This window comes from Ovis aries, chromosome 21 (assembly GCF_016772045.2).
Source record: "Ovis aries strain OAR_USU_Benz2616 breed Rambouillet chromosome 21, ARS-UI_Ramb_v3.0, whole genome shotgun sequence".
NCBI lineage: Eukaryota > Metazoa > Chordata > Mammalia > Artiodactyla > Bovidae > Ovis > Ovis aries.
Genome location: NC_056074.1, coordinates 38,528,756 through 38,541,129, shown reverse-complemented (window position 1 = coordinate 38,541,129; position 12,374 = coordinate 38,528,756). Strand labels below are relative to the sequence as shown.

General features: G+C 41.3%; 1 protein-coding gene across 3 annotated transcripts in view; it reads right to left on the bottom strand.

The window, feature by feature from the left end:
• The window catches only part of RTN3 (reticulon 3), a 63,200-nt gene that overhangs the window by 24,707 nt on the left and 26,119 nt on the right, over positions 1 to 12,374 (bottom strand). For 2 of the 3 annotated variants that reach the window (XM_060404064.1, XM_060404063.1), the window contains one exon: positions 10,070 to 12,374. This exon is cut by the window's right edge. The exons of the other annotated variant lie outside the window; for it this stretch is intronic. In XM_060404064.1, coding sequence (XP_060260047.1) covers positions 10,070 to 12,341 — 2,272 coding nt within the window. In that variant the 5' untranslated portion in view covers positions 12,342 to 12,374. The remainder of the gene's footprint in view (positions 1 to 10,069) is intronic. 3 annotated transcript variants of the gene reach the window in all.

Below are 12,374 nucleotides of genomic sequence, written 5' to 3'. Positions count from 1 at the left end.
GGACTGTAGCACGCCAGGCCTCCCTGTCCATCACCAACTCCCAGAGTTTACTCAAAGTCATGTCCACTGAGTCAGTGATGCCATCCAACCATCTCATCCTCTGTTATCCCCCCTTCTCCTCCCGTCTTCAATTCTCCCCAGCATCAGGGTCTTTCCCAGTGAGTCAGTTCTTTGCATCAGGTGGCCAAAGTATTGGAGTTTCAGCTTCAGCATCCGTCCTTCCAATGAATATTCAGGGCTGATTTCCTTTAGGATGGACTGGCTGGATCTCCTTGCAGTCCAAGGGACTCTCAAGAGTCTTTTCCAACATCACAATTCAAAAGCATCAATTCTTTGGTGCTCAGCTTTCTTTATAGTCCAATTCTCACACCCATACATGACTACTGGAAAAACCATAGCCTTGATTAGATGGACCTTTGTTGGCAAAGTAATGTCTCTGCTTTTTCATATGCTGTTTAGGTTTTCATTCCAATCCCAAAGAAAAGCAATGCCAAAGAATGCTCAAATTACCACATAAGTGCACTCATCTCACACACTAGTAAAGTAATGCTCAAAACTCTCCAAGCCAGGCTTCAACAGTACATGAACCGTGAACTTCCAGATGTTCAAGCTGGTTTTAGAAAAGGCAGAGGAACCAGAGATCAAATTGTCAACATCTGTTGGATTAATGAAAAAGCAAAAGAGTTCCATAAAAACATCTATTTCTGCTTTATTGACTATGCTAAAGCCTTTGACTGTGTTCAGTTCAGTTTAATCACTCAGTTGTGTCCGATTCTTTGTGATCCCATGGACTGCAGCACGCCAGGCCTCCCTGTCCATCACCAACTCCCAGAGTTTACGCAAACTCATGTCCATTGAGTTGGTGATGCCATCTAACCATCTCATCCTCTGTCGTCCCCTTTCTTCCTGCGTTCAATTTTTCCCAGCATCAGTGTCTTTTCAAATGAGTCAGCTCTTTGCAACAGGTGGCCAAAGTATTGGAGTTTCAGTCCTGAATGTTCATCGGAAGGAGTGATGTTGAAGCTGAAACTCCAATACTTTGATTGTGTGGATCACCACAAACTGGAAAATTCTGAAAGAGATAGGAATACCAGACCACCTGACCTGCCTCTTGAGAAATCTGTATGTAGGTCAGAAAGCAACAGTTAGAACTGGACATGGAACAACAGACTGGTTCCAAATCAGGAAAGGAGTACGTTAAGGCTGTATATTGTCATGTTGCTTATTTAACTTATATGTAGAGTACATCATGAGAAACGCTGGGCTGGAGGAAGCACAAGCTGGAATCAAGATTGCCGGGAGACGTATCAATAACCTCAGATATGTAGATGACACCACCCTTATGGCAGAAAGCGAAGAAGAACTACAGAGCCTCTTGATACAAGTGAAAAGAAGAGAGTGAAAAAGTTGGCTTAAAGCTCAACATTCAGAACACCAAGACCATGGCACCTGGTCCTATCACTTCATGGCAAATAGATGGGGAAACAGTGGAAAGAGTGTCAGACTTTATTTTTGGGGGCTCCAAAATCACTGCAGATGGTGATTGCCACCATGAAATTAAAAGACGCTTACTCCTTGGAAGAAAGCTGAAATCTTAGATGACTGAATTAATTTTTCTTTTCTAATATGTGTACTTAGAGCTATAAATTTCCCTCTCAGCACTATATTCCACAAGTTTGATTATTATATTTTCATTGTTATTCAGTTTTAAAACATTTCAATTTTTTTCTCATGACTTCTTTGAGCTATAGATTATATAAAAGTGACTAGTAATTTTCAAATATTTGGGAATTTTCCTAGGTATCTCATTTTCACTGTTTAAAATTTTTGTTTCATTACAGTCTGAGACCATATTGTGTATGATCTTAATCTTTTAAATTTACTGCTTTGTTTGATGGCCTAGCATACTGTCTATACTGGTGAATGCATAACTTGTACATCTGGAAAAGAATGCATTTTATGCCGCTGTAGGGCACAGCGTTCTATAAGTATCACGCAGGTCAAAGTGGATGGTTGTGCTGTTCAGATCTTTGTGTGTATGCATAGTTGGTTTGTCAACTGCTGAACAAGAGGTATTAAAGCCACTAATTATGATTAAAGAATGGGCTATTTCTCCCTTTAATTCCGCCAATTTTTGCTTCATTTATTTTGAAGCTGTTATGAGGTGTTATACACACAACTGTCAAGACATCCTGATATCTTTTATCATGATAACATGTCATTTTCATTTCTGGTAAAACCATTTGTCTTTCTATGCTTACTTTTGCATGGCATACATTTATATACCTTTGCCCATCCATTTACTTTCAAGTAGCGTGTCTTTACATTTAGTGCGTATCTTTATACAGTCAGTATATAGGTAGCTCTTGCGTTTTTATGCACTGTCACTCTGCTGGCTGTAGTCTTTAGCCACTAACATACTGACGACTGCATGAGGTCTCCCACGGCATTACCATGTTTTCCTCTTTTGTTCCCTCATTCTTCCTTTTTGCCTTCTTTTTGATTATTTGAAAGTTTTAATTTAAACTATATGTCTCTGCATTATTATTTCAGGAAGCACAACATTACCCTTGACTTTTCAATTGACTTAAAATATCATACACTTTATAAAAAATGTAGACCCTCGTTCAACAGTTTAGGTTCACATACTCTTGTTATAAATTGTTTTATCAAATAAACATTACAATCCCTGCACACAGTATAATTTCTCCTTTGAAGTGACGTCGCTCAGTCGTGTCCAACTCTTTGCGACCCCATGGACTGTGGCCTATCAGGTTCCTCCGGTCCGTGAGATTTTCCAGGCAAGAGTGTTGGCGTGGATTGCCATTTCCTTTTCCAGGGGATCTTCCCGACCCAGGAATCGAACCCAGGTCTCCCGCATTGCAGGCAGACACTTTACCCTCTGAGCCACCAAGGAAGCCGCAATTTCTCCTTTAAATAGTCTTAAATATTTTCTAGAAGAGGGAAAAGAGTTAAGTTTTTTGTATTTACTCAGATATTCACCATTTCCAATGCTCTTCATTCCTTCTGAAAGGCCTCAGTTTCTATCTGGTATCAATTCCCTTCAATCTGAAGAACTTCTTTTAGTGTTTCTTGTAGTGCAAGTCTTCTGGTGACAAATTTTCTTAGTTTTCTTTTATCTGAACATGTCTTTAATTTGCTTTCATTTTTGCAGGGTATTTTTGTTGAAAAGATAAATCTGGATTGACTATCCCCCCTGTTCGGCACTTTAAAAGGTGTTATTTCACTCTCTTGGCATCTGTGGTTTCTGATGTGCATGCATGCTCTGTTGCTTCAGTCCTGTCTGGCTCCTTGTGACCCTAGGGACACAGCTCCCCAGGCTCCTCTGTCCAGGCAGGAATACTGGAGTGGGTTGCCGCGCTCTGCCCCTGGGGCCTTCCTGCCCCGGGGCTGGAGCCCGCATCTCTGAGGCCTCCTGTCCTGGGGCCTTCCTGCCCGGGGGCTGGAGCCCACGTCTCTCATGTCTCCTGCTCTGGCAGGCGGGTGTTTTACCACTAGCACCACCTATGTGGGAAGCCTATGGTTTTCGGTTAAGTAAGCTCTAATTACAACTGTCATTTCTTTGTGTCATTTTCCTCCTTATCTTTCATTTCAAGCAATTTGACTAGATATACTGGGCAGGAAAGGATTAACTCAGCAGTTTTGGAATGCTCAAACCCTGTACGTGCCAAAGAAAGGTCTGTCCTCAGGACTGGGAGATGAAATCTGAGCCAGTGGCATATGCTGGCTGATAAGTGTTTGTCTGTGCCTGGGGCCTTGTGCCATGCGGCACCAGTGTGACCACTTAAGTCTGTCTGAACAATATGATTTATGGCAAACACTTGTTCCTGCTCTGGGTGGCTGGGGTCTGAGTAGCTGCGGTGAGTCACGGGGGTCAGCATGCCATCCTGAATACCAAGGACTCGGTGAGCTTCCCTAGTTGGCAACACTTTGCACATGCTGCCATGGATCATTGACGGGAGGATTAGGGACAGCTCTGTGTGCCTCTGCTGGACACCAGGAAGCTTGTACATGGTTCCTCTTGGACTTTGTCCCATGCGCCTTTCTCCTTGCCAGTTCTAATCTGTGTCCTTTTGCTGTGTACGGTTGAGTGTAACAGCTTCTGAATCCTATTGAGTCCTTCCAGCAAACCACTGAACCTGACGGTAGTCTTGGGAACCTCTGACACATGTACCAAGGTATGGTTTTCTTCATCCTTATCCTAACAGGTGTTTGCCAAGCTTCTTTAATCAGTAAATATGTTTTTCAAAAAATTTGATTTTTTTTCCCCATGTTATCTTCAAATATGTTCTTCCTCAACTTCTCACTTTCCTCTCTTCTGGGCCTCCAACTATACAAGTTAGGTCTTATAATATTGTCCCAAAGTTCCCTGAAGCTTGGTAATAAGCTTTTTCTTTCTGTTCTTCAGATTGGATAGTTTTCTGTTCATCTATCATTAAGTTCACTGATTCTTCTATCATCTCTGTTTTACTATTAAGGCCACTTGGTGAATTTTAAGTTTAGCTACTATAGTACAGAATTCCACTTTGTTCTTTTTAAAAAAATAACTTTACTTATTTATATTTTTGGCTGTGCTGGCTCTTTGCTGCTGTGTGGGTCAACTTTTCTCTAGTTGCAGCGAACAGGGCCTACTCTCCAGTGGTGGTACGGGGGCTTCTCACTGTGGCAGCGTCTCCCGTGGCGGAGTAGAGGCTCTAGAGAGCACAGGTTTCAGCAGTTGCAGTGCATGGGTTTAGTTGCCCAGCAGCATGTGGGGTCTTCCTGGACCAGAGATCGAAAAAACTGCTGTCCCCTGCATTGTAAGGTGATTCTTAACCACTGGACCACCGGGAAAGCCCTAATAATAAGTCTTCTATTAAAATTTTAACCACCCTGTCAGACGCCAACTTCAGTCTTCCTCTGGCAAGAAACAGTAAAAACAGAAAATTAATTTCATGTTGTCTCTTCTTGGATGTGTCAGTCCTTTTTGGAATTGGCCCACTTTTGCTCATTTTCCCAGTGCTTTCAGGCCTCCCTTTCTGTACCCGTGCCCTGTGGCATGTGGCATCTTAGTTCTCTGATCAGGGAAATGAACCTGTGTCCCCTGCGATGGAGGTGGAGATGCTTCTTTAAAAACAGTTTCAGTTATTTATATCCTTTGGTCTCTGTTGCTGTGCGCAGGCTTTCTCCAGTTGCGGAGAGCGGGGACGACTCCCCGTTGTGGGTGCACGGGCTTCTCACTGTGGTGGTTTCTCTGGAGCACGTGGGCTTCAGCAGCCGCGGCACAGGGGCGCGAGAGTCGTGGCTGACAGGCTCTAGAGCGTGGGCTCCGTGCTGGTGGCACATGGGCTTAGTTGCTCCGCTGCATGTGGATCTCCCTGGACTAGAGATCAAACCAGTGTCCCTGCACAGCAAGGCAGACTCTTACTGGACTTACTGGACCACCAGAGAAGTCCCAACAAAGGTCCAGTAAAAGCCTACTTGGCCACATTGCAAGAAAAATCACTGTGATCTTGTTTTTAAAAATTTACTTCAGAATCACACTGTGTGTAGGCATACAGATTCACTTATAATGACATGAAAATAAGTATTATTCCGAAAACCTTGTTTTTTAACTTTTTTCTACTTTAAGTATTCATCATATAATAAAAATTCTAGTGTTAAATAATAGTTTTTATTAATAAACTATGAACATTTTTGCATAACAGGAGAAACTCCAACTTTGACAGCAAATTGATAGTAACTAGAAAAATAAAGCACATACACAGAAAGTGAAATTGATAAGCAGTGACATACGGACCCAAGAGAAACATGTGCATCTGTATAAAAACAGATGAGTACAGGATGTTAACTTCAGCAATGTCTAATAATAGTAAAATATAGAAAATAACCCAAATATTAGTTAAAAGAAAAATAATATAGTAATAAAATGAGTTACTACACAGCTATTAAAATAAATAAAATGACAGATACCTCCACATGAAAAGAGTTAAAAAATCTAATGTTGAATGAAACAAGTTGTATAACAAGATAATATTAATTTATTTTGGGGGTGAGCTCTGCATGGTATGAAGGATCTTAGTTCCCCCACCAGGGAACTAAACCCATGCTCCTAGCAATGGAAGCACAGATTTTCAACCACCGGACCACAAGGGAAACCCCAACAAAGATAAAATTAATAAAGTTTTAAAAGCACAAAAAATACCATATATGCATACATTTAAAATGTAGTGGAGCAGAAACTAACACAACACTATAAGATAATTTCCCTCTGGGGAAATGGGTCAGATGGTAATCAAAGGGTCCTTTAGTTCGAAAGCAAATATTAATTAACAATAGAAGTTAATTCTAATATACAGAAATACAAGTGTATTTCTTTTTGTACTTCACATCAACCTATAACTACTCCAAAGGCTATATAACACTTAACGGTACAGATATGTTACACACTCCAACAATCTTTAATTGTTAAGGCACTAAGATACCCGCCACTACAAAGAATATCTCTATAGTTGCTTTTGCACATAAATTTCTTTTCCCCTTAGAATACGTAACTAGAAACAAAATTGCTAGGTCATTTCCAGGTCTGTTATATACTGTCATATATACCACAGAATAGCAAAAGAAAAATAAAATACCATTAATTTTTTCATAGCTTCCTTTGCCTATTTTCCCCAACAACTTTAGGCAGAATATAATTACAGAATTGGTTTTACTTTAGAAATGAAGACTGCTCAGATACACTGCTTAGAGCTAGATGCTGGTATATATTAGTAAAATTTACATCTTAAAAGATTTATTCATGATATAAGACAATTTTAAAAGGTTTTTAATTCTGAAACCTTCAAAGGAAGAACTTTTAGCTTCTTGGTCTAATTATACTAGTTTTCATTATCATCTAAAAATGTCTATTAATCATAGAATTTGGTCAGTGACAAAATGACTTAAACTTCCATAGTCCTTTTCATCTCTCACACTAGATTAAATAACTCAGTTGAGATTTACTAATAATTAGCCTTTACGTAGTACTTTATTTACTACAGGATCTTCCTTGGTGGCTCAGACGGTAAAGCATCTGCCTACAGTGCAGGAGACCTGGGTTCAATCTCTGGGTCGGGAAGATCTCCTGGAGAAGGGAATGGCAACCCACTCCAGTATTCTTGCCTGGAAAACGCCACGGACGGAGAACCTGGTTAGGCTACAGTCCATGGGGTTGCAAAAAGTAACACCATGCTGCCGCTGCCGCTAAGTCGCTTCAGTCGTGTCCGACCCTGTGCGACCCCATAGACAGCAGCCCACCAGGCTTCCCCGTCGCTGGGATTCTCCAGGCAAAAACACTGGAGTGGGTTGCCATTTCCTTCTCCAATGCATGAAAGAGAAAAGTGAAAGTGAAGTCGATCAGTCCTGATCCCATGGACTGCAGCCCACCAGGCTCCTCCGTCCATGGGAGTTTCCAGGCAAGAGTACTGGAGTGGGTTGCCATTTTCTTCTTCACTATGAAGAAGGGCAAAATACCACAATATTAACAAAGCAAGATGCCAAACCAATTTGGCTAATTGTCAAAGGTCACATTAAAGCAGGAATTTGCCAGAATTAGACACTGGATTGTTACCACCTAATTTCTATACACCTCATCACCTCAAAAACCTATGTTTAAGAATTTTGACAAGAAGTCATGAAGAAAACTAGTATTTACCAGGGTCAGAGAAACGGTATTGACGATCACCTACTTCAACATCCTCACTTTATAGATAAGGAAACTAAAGCCCCAAAAGGTGATATAACTTAATTGTTTAAAGTCACATTTCTAGACAGTGTAAAGCAACAATATGGATTCAGGTCTCTTTAATCCAAGTTCAACTATCTTCAACTTCTAGAGTATAACAGCTATCCTTAACTGCCATTTCACACTTTTGAGTTTATAAAAAAGCCTCAGTGTTTTCACAGATAATTAATAACAATGCATTCAGTAACAAATAATGATCCAGGACCTACTATATGCCAGGTCCTGTACTTGCTGCTAAATGAATATTTACTATATACTGGGCCCAAGGCAATGGCACCCCACTCCAGTACTCTTGCCTGGAAAATCCCATGGGCAGAGGAGCCTGGTAGGCTGCAGTCCATGGGGTTGCTAAGAGTTGGACACAACTGAGCGACTTCACTTTCACTTTTCACTTTCATGCACTGGAGAAGGAAATGGCAACCCACTCCAGTGTTTTTGCCTGGAGAATCCCAGGGACAGGAGAGCCTGGTGGGCTGCCGCCTACGGGGTCGCAGAGTCGGACACGACTGAAGCGACATAGCAGCAGCAGCAGGCCCTCTAAAGAAAGCTGAGCACTGAAGAATTTGATGCTTTTCAACTGCAGTGTTGAAGAAGACTCTAGAAAGTTCCTTAGACTGCAAGGAGATCAAACCAGTCAATCCTAAAGGAAATTCATCCTGAATATTCATGAGGACTGATGCTGAAGCTGAAGCTCCAATACTGTGGCCACCTGATGCGAAGAACTGACTCATTAGATAAGACCCTGATGCTGGGAAAGAATGAAGGCAGGAGAAGGGGATGACAGGATGAGATGGCTGGATGGCATCACCAACTTGATAGATGAGTTTGATGAATCAAGGAGCTGGTGATGAACAGGGAAGCCTGGCGTGCTGTAGTCCATGGGGTTGCAAAGAGGTGGACACGACTGAGTGACTGAACTGAATAAACTTAGGCCCTTTATAACCTGCATTTACACTTTTAATCTTCACATTATTATAAAGTAAGTACCATTATTATCTCTATTTTAAGGATTAAGATTTAGTAAGGTTAAATAACCTGTCCATGGTCTTTGGTAAGGAAATACCTTTATAAAATAAGAAGTAAATGGTGCCTTTCTGCCGCAGGCTATGATGGGCAGCAGTCATGGTTCTGCAGCAGCCTATGGCTGTGGACTTCCAGGTGACCCACAGATCCCAGCAGGTAACCTAACCAAGCAAGCAAGTTAGTGGTACCCTGGCTGGAAGAAGTGACCGGAGGGAAGTGGCTGCAAAGGACTGAGCCCCTTTCTTATTCTGTGCATAATAAAACCTTTACAGGGGAAAAAAATATGGTACAACCTCATTTAAAAAGTTTCTCTTAACAAAAATCTCATTTTCTTTTAAATATTATAACTCTGTGTCTGATTTCATTTGAAAGAGGAATCTATTGGTTAAGAAGTTTGGAAAACCACAGGGCCCTGCATAGCACCTAACTCTGACCACACTGATCATACACCAAGTGCAGAACCTCATATCAGATTAGAGGTTGGGGCTTGATTCTGGAGGCTTTATAGATCTTTTTTTCATTACACTAAGACACCAGAACAGAGAGCATCTGAAGTAATTTAAATGACGGTCAACAGCTAGGAAAGTAATCACTCAAATAAGCAGAAGACAAGCAGAAGGGCTTCTAGTACCATGCAAAGAGTTTTGACCTGAAGAATGTCAACAAGGTCCAAAGTAGAACAATGCACGAGTTCTCCTAAAGCATCACTGGCACGACTGCACTACAGTACTGGTTACCTACTTTCAGAGCATAAAATCTCTGTGGTATAAGATCAAATTAATTAAAAGTTTCATTTATTATCTTCCCAGCAGGAATTCCTTTCTCTTTGATTGCTAAATAGATTTTACAAGGGCTAAGCAAAATACCTAAGGGCTAAGCAGTGCTACTATTACGGAGATTTTATATTAATCTGTGCAAATAAGAGCCTAGTGATAGTCTTAAAAGCAGCAATCTCCCCTACAGTCAACGTATAATGAAAAAACTGGACCATGACATTTTTTTCCTTTAGGAGAATATTAATTTTAACAAGTAGTCTCCTGCTTTGGGAAACATTTGTATAAGAAAACCAAATCAAACAACCATTAAAAAAAAAAATCTACCTTTCCCCATTATATAGTATATTTTATTCTAGCTATAATTTAGTGATATAAATCAGAGACTAAGAAAAATGGCCCTCTAAATAATCAATCATAGCTGAATTAACCACATGCAATATTTCTTTTTTTCCCCACATGCAGTATTTCTAACGTAAGTGGTTACCTGACACGTCTGTCAGAAGTCTTGTTAGGACAGGCTCGTTTACCGGCTCAGTCTTGCTAAGGCTGGAAATAGCCTCTACCCTAGTAGTTTCCTTGATAACAGTGGGCTTCCTGGAAATCTCAAGATCAGATCCAGTCTCGACATCTTTGTGTTCTAGGACATCAGCTGATCTCTGTGGCCAGGAAGATTCTTTAACATTTGTTAAAGTCTGTTTGAATATTTCTTCAGGAGAGTCTCCTTTATCCTGTACAGAAGCTGACTTCTCCACCTTCCTTTCACTCAGTTCTTTAAGTGCTTTGATTGTGAGCTGTTCTTGTTCTAAGTCGAGAGATGCTATTGGAGTACCTTGGGTAGGGAAAACTTCCAGAAGCTTACTCCCATTTATTTCTTTGCTTTGTTCACTGTATTTGCTTTCTTTGTTTTTAATTTCAGAACCACCTGACTTATTCCCATGCAAAACATCTAGAGGAAGAATTGTTTTAAAGTCCTTAGTCTCCTCTGATGTTGCTTCAAAGGTATTGCCTTCACCTATACCTACTATTCCTTTCTCTCTGGTTTCTGTAAAGGCCGCCATCAGGTCCTCTGGGGAAGAATCATCTGGATCTTTCATATTTTTTTCATGCAATGACTCCAAATAGGCAGAGCTTGTCCCACTTTGTGTGAGTTCTGTAGGAGCTGCTTCTGAAGGGAGTTTTGGGTTCTCAGCTGCAACAGGCTTTTCAGGAACAGCTTCATGCTTACTACCTGACTGCTTCACTTCTGGCGTGCCATTCTTATTAGATACTAGTGAACACACTGCTTCACCTGGGCTCCTTTCAAGAGGATCAGGCCGAACTTGTCGTGGCTCAGAGTCACTGACCGACCCTTCAAATTTTTCAGATGTTCTGTCTTTCTTGTTACAACTGAGGATCTCTTTGACTTCTCCATCTGTTTTTATAACAGGACTTGGGATGGAAACAGGTTTTTCAGCCTGAATTTTGTTGCTCTCAAATGAATTATCTGCTGTGAGGTCTTCTATTACTGTGTCATCAGATTCACCAGAACTATCAGCCTCTGTCACTTCTCCCAACACAGAGGTCTGCCAGCTCATTCCACCTTTCAGGTGGCTGTCGGGTAAAACTACTTTATCTGTGGCCACTCCAGAACCAAGAGAGACACATTTCTGCAGTGGAGAGCCAGGTGACTCTGAAAGTGTGTCGTCTCTTTTCTGCACGCTGTCTTGCACACCTTTGATAGTGACTTCCTGTGTGGAATCAAAATGGTCTGGCACGGCGTTTTCCTGTGGGAGAGGTGTTTCCGCCCAGTCACCTGGTGATTTAGTGTCAGCAGTGCTTCCATTAATAGAACATACAGGAATTTTCTGAGTGTTTGTTTTAAGATTTACAACAGGAATTTCTGAATTATATTCACTTGTGCCAAGTCCTGTAGTTTTTGTGTCGTACTCAGCTTTATCACGCTGCTGTTTCACTTGGGGAACCAAATCCCAAGTCAGTACTTCATTAGTAAAGCTATGCATATCATTCACACATCTAGATACCTCCTCCAATGCTGCAGCTGTGTGTGAAAACTGCCTGGTGAGCAATGCAGAGGCTGGGTAACGCCCTGCTTCTTTCTTTCTCAGTGGAAATACTTTGTCATTAGACTCTGAAATGTCTGCAGGTGATTCTCTACTAGTATGCACTGCCCAGCTACCAAAATCATTTATGCTTTCCTTATATAAGTCTTTAAATTCTTTGTCAAATGCTGCTTTGTCAATAATTACTTCAAATGGTGATTCAGGGGAATCCTTTTCCATAACACCACCTCCTGAAGCTTCAGAAGGAGACAAGGAATACGGACAAATGCCTTCTGCTTTAGGCTGCTGGGTGGCTGGCTTCTGGGCTGTCAGCACAGTGAACTTGTCATCTGCATCCAAGGCAGTTATATCATCCTTATTTGGTTCCTCATTTGGGCTCCTGGACTCTTGATCTTTATTTATCTGTGGTTCCATTTGACCAACTTCCTTTGAGAGAAAAGCAGGATGACCCAGGAAGCTCAGTGGAATGGAAGGACGGTCACAGTGAACTCCTTCTGCAGCAGAAACTGGGGAGTCTTCTGTGTCTTTACTGGTCCCCAGAGGCTTTCCCATCTTTTTCCCATCTAGAAGAGCCAAGCAGTCTTTTTCTTCTTGGGCTAAAAGAATCTGGCTGCCTAACATTTTGCTTTTTATTCCATGCAGTATTGTAAGGTCAGTGTTACATATTTCAGAAGATGAACAAGAGGAGGCAGTCATGATTTCTGAAGGTGGCTCATCAGAGCAAAGAGA